A 12,257-nucleotide genomic window follows, 5' to 3' on the forward strand; every position below is an offset into this window, starting at 1 on the left:
CTTGCCTCAGTCTCCTGAGTAACAGGGATTCAGGCATGTGGCACTGCACTTGGCTAGAGACTTTTCTTTATTAGTGTAATAATCTCCTGGCTGACAGTGTGACCAGGTTCCTAAACATGATTAGAATCACAGCATTTTGGATTTCCAGGCTGCAGCTTTGGGGAAAAAAAAAACTGTTGCATGCCAACACCTAGAGCACCTGTATCTAAGCTACGTGAGCAGGACTAGGGACTCCTGGGTAACTGAGGAGCATGTCCTTGGAAATAAGGGACTCCTGAGTATCATAAAAGTGACAGTATCTGGGACATTCACTCCATCTGTATGAATACAATTTTCTGAAGTTCATTTAAAACATTACAGACATACCTTTGCCATAGAACGAGATCTAAAGAATGAAAATTTCAAGCCTTGCTTCAAATATAAAATAAAACTTCCAATTACATCCAACAATACCAGTTGAATTTAGGGAATTATACTTCAAATAATTTGGTCTTTTACTATCCTTCGCCACGTCTGTAAGAGTATAGTGAGGGATGTAGACGACTATGCACTTACCCTGTCCCCAGACACAAGGCAGCTCCCACTGGTGCTCCACCTGAGAATGGTGATATCTGCAGTGTGTGTTGGGGGCACTGCATGCTGCTCCTTGTCCTGCTTGTTAAACACAGTCACTTCTCCAGTTTCCCAGCCAATAGCCAGAATTGGCCGCGTTGGGTGCCAGCACAGGGAAGTGACCTGGAAGGACCTCTCAACGTGAGTGTCTGGCACATGCTCACCCTATGTAGGGGAAGAGGTAAAATTCCATATTGTGGATAGTGGCAGTTACTTCAGGAATTTCTGCCTGATTCATGGCAATGATATCAATTAAAAGATCTATTAAGAAACTGTTACCTTGCCTCTGGCTGAGCTAATCCAGCAGAAGATAACCAGCATTGTGACACAATGGTGAGCTAATCAAGGAGTGTGGCTGCAAATTCACAGTGTTGCCTGATGCTAGCAAGCACTCCCTGATAAAGACTGGCTTCCAATAATACTACCTCCAAAAATGGGCAGGTCAGGGCTATTTCCTCAAGATTCGTGAGCAAATTTCAGACACTAGTACCTGAGAGGTTAAGGGTGTTTTGGGAATAGTACTAGCAGTGATGTACCATGTTTACTCTCATTCTCCCAAGAGTACAATGGTTCTCCCAAAGGCTCCATGACATGTAATAAGGTCACTGCTTTGACAGTTAATGGAATGTACATCTTATATCCTTATTTTTTTATTTTCTAAGAAGTGTAGGGTATAAATATGTATATTCTCAGTTCTGCTGGGCTTACCAGTAATCTCCAGTTACACCTGAAATGTATGAATATGAACTGGTCATGGCCCAATAAATTTTTCTTTTGAGATTCTAAAATTTTTCTTGTGCCACTTGGAAACACTAGAAGTATACTTTATGAACTAGTTTTGCAATAATACATTTGAATTTTCTAAATCTAAAAATCTCATCTAAAATTGTTATAATCACTTAGGAACTTAGCCATATTTATTTTTCAAGAAAAATTACAATATATACTTGGCACCAGGGATAGACTGACCAGTAAAGTAGGTGTGGCCCTTGTAAAGCTTCCTGTGTGTGTGGAGGGGCTCAGGAAAGATGGTGCAAGCTTCAGAGGAGCTGGGTGGGTGTGCACATGCCTTGAAGATGAGGCCACCAAGTCACTACCATCTTAAGTATCAACACCTTAACTGAGCAGAATAAGTGAAGTTCTGCAATGCAAATAGCAGTGGGTGCAGTGCTGGAATGTTGCAGACTTTGGCAGGTTTTGGAGTATGGAAGAGTGTGATGTGAGATTCAGATGGAGCCTTGGCCTTGGGGGCACTGGAGCGAGATAAGGGAATTCCATGCTTATCCTAAGAGTGAAGCAGGGTGGGGAGGTAGAAGTGAGGAGTGATGGCTTACAATTCCACCATGGGGGAACATAGTGGGGTAGGCCCATGAGGACTCAGCAGCTTGAGTTGAGAGAGTTGTACTGCTCTTCAGGAAAGAGGGGACAGGAGCTTGGATGAGGGAAGAGTGAACGGAGTGAGAAACCACAGATGTGTCAGAGGATCTGGGGGTAAAACTGGAAGAATCGGGTATCAAATTACAAGGCAGGGAGATGGGAAATGGCAAGTCTTTTCCAAGTCTCTGTTCTGGGCATCAGGACCAGGACAGGTATATTTCATAGGTGCCAACAGTCAGCTTTTGCAGGGAGATGTGAGGCAGAAAAAAGTAGGGGTACAAGAAAATTTCAGTTAAGTTTTGGATTTGTGGAGGTTTAGGTTTCTTTTTAAAACACCCAAGAGATGCATGAAAGAAGTTGACTTCTATCTCCATCAACAGCTTGAGAGGCCTTCTGTACAGGAGAGGTGTTTGCAAGTCACCCATTGAGATGGAAACTGAAGCAACCAGGGAGGCCAAGATCACAGGAGGAGGAAGACAGATAGGACCAGGCCTTGAATAAGCTCTGGGGAATGGCACTGCTGGGAAAAGGAAAAAGAGCAAAGTCCACTGAGGCAGCTTTGGAAGAAAGCCCCATGTTCTCTGGCCTGTTTCTTAGAAGGCTTCATGGGCATGCATAAGCTGGGTGAACACCCCAAACACTCAGAGGGTGTTGCACAGAAGTCACTGGTGATGGTAGCTGGGTGAAGTTACAGTGGTGAGAGAACCTGTAGAAGGCTGGGGAATGCGTGGGAGGGAAACTCAATTTTCTTTGTGATGTAAGAAGTGTGTTGTGTACTGAAAGTGGTGGTGAGAGTTCTAAGAGTTTAGAACTTGTACAAGTTTCATTATTGTTGAATTGTGTGCCTTAAAAGACAGATTTGAGATCTAACCCCTAGTATCTTTGATGTGCCCTTTTTGGCAATATGATCTCTGCAGATGTCAGCAAATTAAGATGAAGTCACTGGGTGGGCCCTAATCAAATATGACTGGTGTCCTTTCACGAGGAGAAGCGGGACTGGGGATGTAACTCAGTGGTAGAGTACTTATCCAGTTTGCACAAGGGCCTGGGTTAAAATAAAGTAATGAGAAGATAAATAACACATTGAGTAGAAGGCCATATGACACCAGCAGGAGAAACTAGAGAGATGTGTCTAAAAGCTAAGGGACACCATAGACTTCCGGCAACAACAGAAGCCAAGGCAAGGACATGGAACAGATTTCAGAAAGCACAACCCTGCCAACACCTTGATTTTAGACTTTTGGCTTCCAGAGAGCAAGAAAGAATTTCTATTGGTTTTTTTGTACCAAGGTTTGAACCCAGGGATGCTTAATCACTGAGCCATAGCCCCAAGATGCCCCTCTGCCCCCGCCCCACTTTTTTTTTAAATTTAGAGACAACTTAGTAAGTTGCTTAGACTGGCTTTGAACTTTTGATCCTTCTGCCTGAGCCTCACGAGTTGCTGGGATTATAAGTTTGCATCACTATGCCCAGCTTCTAGCGTTTTAAGTCAATCAGTTTGTGGTTATTTGTTATGACAGCCACAGGAAACTACTATGGTTTCAAATAGCTAGATAAAGAGTCAAAGAGGAAGCTTATGAGTGGTCAGGAGTCAAGACAATGCTAGAGGCCCATAGCCATGAATTGAAGTAGTCTTAAGTTTTCCTAAATACGTCACCAAACCTAAGTGGCAGGGGTAAATGAACTGCCACATACTAGGGTATTTATAATCTTATGAATCTAGACCTCAGGAAGAACTGATAAGGATAAAGCTAGAACAGCGCTCGTGTAGTCACACATACAAGTGTATTCAAAAATAAAAGAAAAATAAGGCAGGATCTACTAAAATCAGAATTGTTGCTTTTGATTGCTCACCTGTTCCAGATAGATATCCACAACGCCCCCTGAGGTTGTACTCAGGGAGGCGACCCCCAAGATCGGATGAACAGGGTGCCAACTGATGTGGGAAGGGGACCCAACTGCTTCTGGGGCTTTGATTCGGTGGTCAAAGTAGAGGGCCATGATGAAACAGATCTGGCTGGGCTGAAACCTACAAGGGGGAAAAATTAACTAAGAACAACTATAGAATTATGAAAGGGAAGCAAACATGTAATCTTAAAGACATTTGGCAACTTAAAAAATGCTCCTTTGGACTGATGCAGGCAATTTTACTTGGAAGAGATTTCTGATAGAGAAAAAATACAAAATTAGAAGAACTGAACCTGGAGTGACCACTATATAATGGAAAAGGAAAACACTTGTGGCCATCAAAGAAAAAATGAAAGAATGAAAGCCAGCCAGCACTGAGGCCTGCATCATCATTTTAACAAGCTTTTAGCATAAGGATTACCTGTATAATTTTAAAAGTTACTAAGGTAAACTCAAGGAGGCAGATGCTAACAACAGTTACTTAATTGCAACCTATTAACCACCTCAGTTCGAAACAAGTACTTACACTTATTGACTAAAAGTAGCTCCCAGTATCTAAGATATATAATTAGCAAATGCATAACTTTGGACCAAAGGAGAAACAAGTCACTTATTGTAACCAATTGACTCTCCTCAGCTACAGGGTCCGTCTTCAAGGGCCTGAGGGCTCCATTACACCAACTTTTGGGCAAGAATCCGCCAAGGGTCACGTGGTAAGAAAGCAAGAGAAGCATTACTCCTGGGTACCACTGTGCAAGGAGAGCTAGGATGGGCTTGCGTCGACTTTCAAGGGCACGCACCGTGGGCACCCTTACACTGTCACCCTGTAGGGGAGCTCAGGGTCACTGGCTGCGTCTAAAGGACATATTCAAAAAGTCACGCAGGAGTTTGATACAATGCCGTCTACTCAGACCACAGGGATCTTTTTAGGACGCCCGACGGTTGCCAAAGCGCAAGAAGCTTTTGCGTTCCTGCACTCCTGTCTACGCGGATGGCACTGCCCACTCCCCACCGCGTTGGTCCAGAGCGACCCACACCATAACGCATGGCCAGCTAGGGCCCTGGGACCGTGCCCGGAGGTGACAGTCGGTGCCAAGGCTCTCCAGTTTCCACGGGGTCGCGGGGTAGGGTGCGGATGGGCCTCGGCAGGCCCACCTCGACTCAGGCCCGGCCCGCTTACCTGACCGTAGCCTCTGCGCCGTCCGCGTTGTCAGGACAACGCCGCGCCTGGGAGGCGGAAGCGTCAGAGGAAGAGCTACTCACCACCGAGGCCGCCCGAAGCGCGCGAGTGGCGGAAAGAGCCGAAGGCGGTCGGCAGCACTCGGCGCACCTCCCCGCGGCGGCGGCTCAGTCCCGGAGGCACAGCGCTAGCCAGCTGCGGCCGCTCTGGGATCGAGGGGGCGATTGGGACAATGCCGACCCCGGGCAGACAGCGTGCTGTTCCGCGGCTCTCTGCGGGCTCCGCTGCGTCACCTCAGAAGGAAGGGCGCGGGGCCAGCGCTTCCCCGCGACAGCCCATGGCCCACGCCGTTCCCGCCTGTGGCGCGCATCCAGTACGTCAGTGCCGCGCGACGCCTCCAGGAGCCTGGGGCCGTGCGCACCCCAGCGGCGCCTGGCCTGCAGACAGACGGTGCCGTCGAAAGCGTACGCAGCAATAGCAGTGTCCGCTCCGGAGAACGGGTGGAATTCCGAGAGGCGTGGAGTGCGCACGTACGCGAGAGACCGTTCGTTTTTTAAGCCCCACTTTGGTAGATACTGGAGTTTCAAAAACGTTCCTTCATCACTACGGTGAAGGAAAGTGACCACCAGCTCTGAGCTCCTAACCTTGCAGGTCCTAGCTGGGGTTCGCGCGCGACGCGGCGCTGAGGCAGCGTTTTCTTCTCACGCATCCGTCAACACGGCCGCGGCCAATCACAACTAGGTCGTTGACCCTATTGGCTGTCGTTCCGCCAATCGGAGGCAACGCACGGCCCGCACAAGCGCGAGGCCGGCGTCACAACACGCCTTGCGTCTCGGGTCCGCCCTCAGAGCCCTTGCGTGCGAGTGCGCCCGCCCGCCTCTGGCCTATGGCAGAGCTGCTGGGGGGGGGGGCGGGGGGGCGCGCCCGCCAGAAAGCTTCGGCGTGCTCGCCCCCGCGCGCGACGCCCGCCCCGCCCCGTCGCAGTCTCCGCGTCGTCGGCGGCCGCCGTAACCGGAACTGTATTGAGCGCGGCGGGCCGGGCCTCGGAGGCCGAGCGGCGGCAGCAGCGGCGCCCGCAGCCCCGTCAGCCGCGGAGCGGACCTGCGGGGCCAGTGCCGCTCGGCGACCGCGTCGGACGCGCGGCTCCCAGCCCCGCGCCGCGGTCTAGCCGCTGCCGGCGCTGCCGGGCCCGGCCCATTCTGTTGACGCCCGCGGAGGCCCGGGGAGCCGGGGAACCAAGCTGCCGCGAGGCGTGGATGACGAAGGTGACGGCTGGCTGCGTTCGGAGGCCTCAGAGCTCGGGGACCGCGCCGTGCGGACGCAACTCGCCCCCCCGGGGAGGCGAGCCTCTCAACCTCGCGATGGGACAAAGGGTGTGGGCCGTACCGGGCCCTCCGTGCCGGCGCCTGCCTCCGTCAGGAAATGATGGAGTTAGGGGACCGGCTCGCGCCGCGTCCCCGACGCAGGGAACGGTCCGCAGAAACCCGCCTGGCGCGCGACTGGTGCATGCCGCCGGGGCTGGCGCGCGGTGCTTTGCAGAGGTGGAAGGACTGCCCCGAGAGTGGGCGGCCGGCATCCCGGCCCACCGGGAAGCCTTGGTTACTCGGGGTTGGGCCAGGTGGAAATGGGCAGATTGAGGACGAGGGGCGAGGTGCCTTGTGCCGTGGAGTCCTTTAGTTTGGGTACGTGTCTGGCATAGTTCTGTTCCGTGGCAGCGTTTTTAAAGGTTGGTGGCATTAGATGAGAATTGCTGCACACCATTTTGGGAGAGAGAACTTCACAGTACCGTGTTGTTGCAAGTTTTGCCAGTGTCCATGTATTTCTGAGGCCCTGTGCAGCATTTTTTTGAACGCCGTGTCCACGCATGTGGAGGGACACAGTGCGGACCTTGTCTGCGCTGAAGATGCTGGCATGCACCTGATTTTTAGTTTATTACATGTGGCTGTGCTTTCTGGGCTGCAGACAGTTTTAGTTGTTGCATTTAAGAAAAATTCACATTTCTGCAGGTAGCAGTTAATGCAGAAATTTTATTAATTGTCGGAAATACAGTTTACACAACTCTCCCCTACCGATTCTTGCAACTGGACCCGGACATAACTGTGCTGTCACTTTCCCCGGGTGCCCCCAACGTGTTCCACGCAACGGGCTCCATTGTTGCAAAAGCGTTTTGGTCGGCAAAACCCAGGAGCATTGAGCCTGGAGAGAGGGTTCCCTCCCGTAGCTTGTCACCCTGCGGCCAGCTTCGGGCGGGCGGCGACCTTGGGTCGCAGAGCTTCCCTCGCAGGCTGGCGCTCGGTTACTGCGTGGCCTTGGGCCTGGGCGGTTGCGGGCAGGTGCGCGCCGGAGCCCCGCGCGGGGAGGGCAGTGGCGGGCCGGGGCGCGGGGCGGCGGCCGGGCGGCTGGCGGGCTGAACAACAGCGGCCGCCATGTTGCGGCCCGGCGGTAAACTTGCGCCTGGCGCCGCCTCACCGCGCCTGGCCCTCTCCCCGCTGCAGGATGACAGTGAAGCTGGGCGACGCCGGCAGCGGGGAGGAAGGCCTCAAGAAGCTGGGCAAGAGGGCTGCGGATGAGGAGTCGCTGGAGGGCGAGGCGCCCGGCGGCGACGCGGCGGAGGACGGCAGTGGCACAAAGAGGGCCGAGCCCAGCCCTCGGGCCGACGGCCCCGTGCCCCCCGGAGCGCCGCCTGCGCCCTGCCCGCCTCAGGGCAGCCCGCAAGACCAGCACCACTTCCTCCGGTCCAGTGTGCGGCCGCAGAGCAAAAGGCCCCGGAAGGACGCGGCGGGCTGCGGCGCCAGTGTCTCCGGGCCCCGCGGGAGAGGTAGGCGGGCGTGGGCCGCGGTGCGGGAGGACCTGGGCTGGTGGGACACAGGTTAGAGAGGGAACTCCTTGTCTGTTTTCTGGACACCAGGTGGGAATGCAACAAAGATCTGGCTTTTCGGACTCCCTTGGGTAGCTGATAAGGGTTGGCCTGCGTTCAGGTGCTCTGGACTTGAAGGGGCCTGAAGGTTCTGATGGCCCCTAGGATTTGCACTGAGGCCAGCTTGGCGCCACTGGAAGGATCCTCCACTGCCCTAGGGTCAAGGTCAGGGTCAGGGTTAGGGACTGACCTCAAGAGTTAGCTCTTGTGTTTGTCCTTGTGTTCCCAGGGGTTGAGAATATTAATGCTTTGCTAGGGCCCCACAAAGTAATACAGCAAATGTTATTTTTGTCCTCCATGTATCCATACTTCTTGGGTGTCTGCTTTTATCTGTATTTTAGCTTTGTGTTTTTTCTTAAATTTTCCAGGCAAATTACTTTTATTTTTTGTTTCAGAACAAGTTTGTTGCATTCTTTATAAGTAGCAAATGTGAGTTTCCAGTGGGGGGAAAAAGACTTTCACTTAATTCCTTGGGGAAGGTTAATTTTAGTTTATTAAATAGACTGGTAGTCTTAAAAAGAAAATATTTCAAGAGCTAACAGGTTACTTCTTTGGTAGATCTGTCCCAAATGTGTTCCATGAAATTCACTCATTCAGTACCGAAGACCACAGGCTTTGGGATTCATGACCTTACTAATTGATAAAGAAATTTGATGTCAGCATATACTAATTTTAAGGTAACGTTGTATGTTTCAGAAATTAAAACTTGCCTCAGACAAGTTTATTTTGGTATGAGAACTGCTGGTTTGTTAGGAAAACATTAGTTTGCTTTACTGGCACTGTTTGTTTTGTAAAAAGCAGCTTCCGGTTGCTGCTTATAGGCTCACCTCCATTCCTCTGGTCTGAACCTAGCTCATGTAAGCTCCTTGGGAGCCTTTGTGGTAGTGATAGTTTCAGAAGTTCTGGACCTGGAGTCCCTCTGGCATCCATAGTCCCCATCTCCTTGGCCCTCAGATCTTGCTCCCCTCATTTAACCTCTCAGATTTGCCTTTCCATCAGAGAAGTGTCTGTGCTTTGAGAGAACGAATAGAAGTGATGGCTTGCCCTCTGGAAGTGGCTGCTGGGATGAAATGTAGGGCATGAGAGCACTGACTTCCTGGCTTCCCACACATGAGGTTATAGGGCTCTGAGACCTCCAGTCCAGATGGAGTCGTCCAGGTAGCAGAGTGATGAAAGGAGGTTTGCTTTTGTGTTTGCAGCTGAGTGGCTTGCCCAGATTGGTGCTTCTGTTTCTGATTCTTGTCCCAGTGTGGGACTTAAAGCAGAGAATAACTTCTCATTCTCTTTTTAAAGTTGTAAAATGCAAAATAAAGCCCTGGTGTAACAGTGCCCTCAGGAGAGGGAAGTTTGTCTCCTTCACCTTCAGAGCTGCTCATCCAGCTTCCTGCCTGGGCTGCTGAGGCCTCTTCTGGGCTGCCAGCATCTCACAGTCCCCAGGGCCATTTGGATGTCCTTCACCACACCCTGAATCTTCCCCATTGCCTTCATCAGCTGTGCAAGAGGTCAGGTATGACAGAGTTTGTTTTTCTCCACACAACTCTGTTTTTTTCTCCAAATAATAATAGACTCTTCCATGGACTTCCATGAAAAAAATTTTTTTCTAGTATGATTCCAGATTCATTTTGAATTAATAGACATTGTAGCTAACACTTAGTACCTGTGTGTAGAGCATCTGGCATTCCTAACTTACTTTTGGTTGAGTATAGAAACTGAAGTTTGTTGTTGAAATCTGTGTTCAACCTGTTTAGTAAACTGCAAACCAGAAACGGGTGGATTTGCTTAACTTCTCTAGCTCTGCCAGAATGACCAGAGAATGTATTTGAGATTAAAATCCAGAGTTTGAGAGACTGTCTATAGAACCCAAGTTCAGAGACATCATCCGCAATGCCTTTCCCTGTTGGCCAGTTCATGATTTGGCTGACCCTGTGCACACTAGCCCATCTCTCAGAACCTCAATTCCTTTGTCTATAAGTGGGGATAATTAAGTGTCTCTATACCCCATGGACTGCTTCCAGTTTCTAGGTTGTTTCAAAAGATGTCTTTTGAAATGTCTCACCTGTGGTAATCAGCTTTAGAGACACTGACACCATGCTGAAAAGAGGTTTGAACCAGCAGTTGGGACCGGGCTTCCATCCTGGAGTTGCTACATGGCTGCTGATTGAAACCTCTTTCCAGTATGGTACCAGTCTTCTAAGACTCTCTGCTTGCATGGCTGAGGGGAAGCTGTTCACTATGCCTGAAGGCCAGGTTCCTTTTAACACAAGTCAGTAGAGCTTGTGGCAAAGAGCTTACCATAATGTTTAGAGAGGAAGGAGACAGCTGTGCAGCAACATCTTGGATTCTGTGTGTTCTTAAGAGAGTATTTCAGGAGATTAATTTGCTGAAATCAGCATCCATCTGTGTCTGGTGGGCCTTTGCCTAGCCTGAACCCCCAGGAGAATGCTGCCCTTCTCTGTGCAGATAGGTGACCATGTATGGAAGGTGCAGACTCTTCTTGGCTCTGCTCTGGTCACTCTCCTTAGCTTTTCATTAGGACCTGTGCCCTGTCCGGGCTGAGGCATAGTAGTGCTGGCTGAGAAGTCTTGGCTCTGTGCTCTCAGGAGGAAAGAGACTTAAGATTATCACAAGACCACAGGCTAAGTATCCAGTCTCTGAACTTAGATGCAGTGAGGACTGCCTGGAACCTGCTAGGCCATGCTTGGGCAGTTACATTGAGCCGTGTTGAATACCTTCAGACCTGTGTAGGAGAACAAGAGAAAAAAAGGAGGACTTGTCTTGTCCCATTCACAGCCAACCCTCTCCTACCTGTGTGACATTAAGGACAGTGCATATGGTCCAGCTCTGTGACCAGACCCACCTGTGCTCGGTGGGTCATGAGAACTGAGGCCCAGGCCACTTTTAGAGACTGGTGCTGACAGAGGAAAATGTCACAGAGATTCTCATCAGAGCTCATCTTTAGAGCTTGGAGGATGTCCCAGAGGCTGGTGACCCTGGACTGAGCTTTTCAGGCACAACTGAAGCACGTGAATGGCATATGCAAAGACTGGTGCTACGAGGAGCATTGGGAGGGTTGTGACTGTTGGTCAAGCCTCTGTCACGTGGAGTCAAGCAGCAACCTTATGTGTGGATGACTACTGGACTGCATCAGTAGAAGGCATTCAAATTTACCATCAAGGTGACGCTCACTGGGAATTGGCTTGCTTGAACCATTTCCTGTGTGACTTGGTAGAGATGATCTCCCCTTAGCCACATCTGGGCCCCTGAAAGTAAAGGTGCTTGAACCAGCGCCTGACGAGAATGTCCTATGCTGGGAAAGGCACTGAACCCCAGGGAGACCACTTTGGACCTTCTGCCTCAACCAGGTGTGTTGTAAACCGAGGTAGCCATGGTGGCCTTAGTGGTTTGATGTCAGGATTGGTTTCAGACTTGGTTTTTGCTGCTTGATGACCTTGAGACTGATGTTTTGGTAGCCTCAGTCTCCCTGTTTCTGAAATGGGGACAGTGACTGCACATTGTGTAAATGAGGTGAAGCTGTGCTTTTGCATATCTCGAAGGTGCTGTGGAAATACACATTGTGTTGTTCCCACGTTTGTAGCTCTGCGAAGGGTACTTGCCCTCTCATGCTGCAGACAAAGGCCATGGGACAATTCCCTGTGCTGGAGTTGGGAGCAGATCAGCCTGGAGACATTCTTCCATGAGATGATTCTGAAAATGCCTTTCTGAGAGAATGGACCAAGTGAACCAGAGTCTTGTGGGCCACCAGGACAGTCACTGTGTTCCTCATGCTTAGTTGGCATCTGCTGCTCTGGATTATAGTTTCCAGTTTAATATGGATTGCAATGACGTCTTCTGTATCTTTCCTAAGTTACAAGATTTATTTTTATTTTTTTAAGCAGTAGAAAACTTCCAAAGCTCTAAGTCCTGCCATTCATTAGCCAGGTGGCTTTGGTTGAGTCACTTAATTTCTTGATTTTCTCATCTTTCAAAAGTGAGAGGGGACCTCAAGGTCAAGTTTCCTCTCCTTTCAAACTGAGTCTGGTAGCCTTATGTGTGAAGAAGCAGCCCACTGACTGACGTGTGTTATGGTGGCCCCAAGAAGAACAGGGTGGTGCATGCTCTCAGTGTGGAGGTGGCCTGCAGCATAGCATAGGAAGATGCCCTGGGCTCAGGCTTAGCTCTCGCTGCCTGTTGACCTTGGGTCTTTCATGTGTAGTAGCTCAGTTTCCCTGTTTCTAAACTGCGAGGATGAGTCGGAGCTGAGCT

The 12,257-nt window shown here is 50.4% G+C and overlaps 2 protein-coding genes across 8 annotated transcripts in view; one reads left to right on the forward strand and one right to left on the reverse strand.

Annotated features, from left to right (window-relative positions):
• Positions 1-5,295, reverse strand: part of Ift140 (intraflagellar transport 140) — a 74,492-nt gene extending 69,197 nt beyond the window's left edge. For 4 of the 6 annotated variants that reach the window (XM_046442002.2, XM_046441995.2, XM_046441977.2 and 1 more), the window contains exons 1-3: positions 5,078-5,209; positions 3,844-4,018; positions 556-777 (exon numbers count right to left, since the gene is read on the reverse strand). In XM_046442002.2, the coding sequence (XP_046297958.1) occupies positions 556-777; positions 3,844-3,990 (369 nt within the window). In that variant the 5' untranslated portion in view covers positions 3,991-4,018; positions 5,078-5,209. Of the gene's footprint in view, positions 1-555; positions 778-3,843; positions 4,019-5,077 lie in introns of all 6 variants that reach the window. The other 2 variants (XM_046441987.2, XM_058578702.1) reach the window with 2 other exon arrangements.
• An 890-nt stretch (positions 5,296-6,185) lies between these two features.
• The window catches only part of Cramp1 (cramped chromatin regulator homolog 1), a 54,307-nt gene continuing 48,235 nt past the window's right edge, over positions 6,186-12,257 (forward strand). For both annotated transcript variants that reach the window (XM_046442053.2, XM_046442043.2), the window contains exons 1-2: positions 6,186-6,342; positions 7,573-7,895. In XM_046442053.2, the coding sequence (XP_046298009.1) occupies positions 7,644-7,895 (252 nt within the window). In that variant the 5' untranslated portion in view covers positions 6,186-6,342; positions 7,573-7,643. The remainder of the gene's footprint in view (positions 6,343-7,572; positions 7,896-12,257) is intronic.

This window comes from Marmota monax, unplaced genomic scaffold, assembly GCF_021218885.2.
Source record: "Marmota monax isolate L192 unplaced genomic scaffold, Marmota_monax_Labrador192_F-V1.1 WCK01_AAM20220418_F8-fsc00035, whole genome shotgun sequence".
Lineage (NCBI taxonomy): Eukaryota > Metazoa > Chordata > Mammalia > Rodentia > Sciuridae > Marmota > Marmota monax.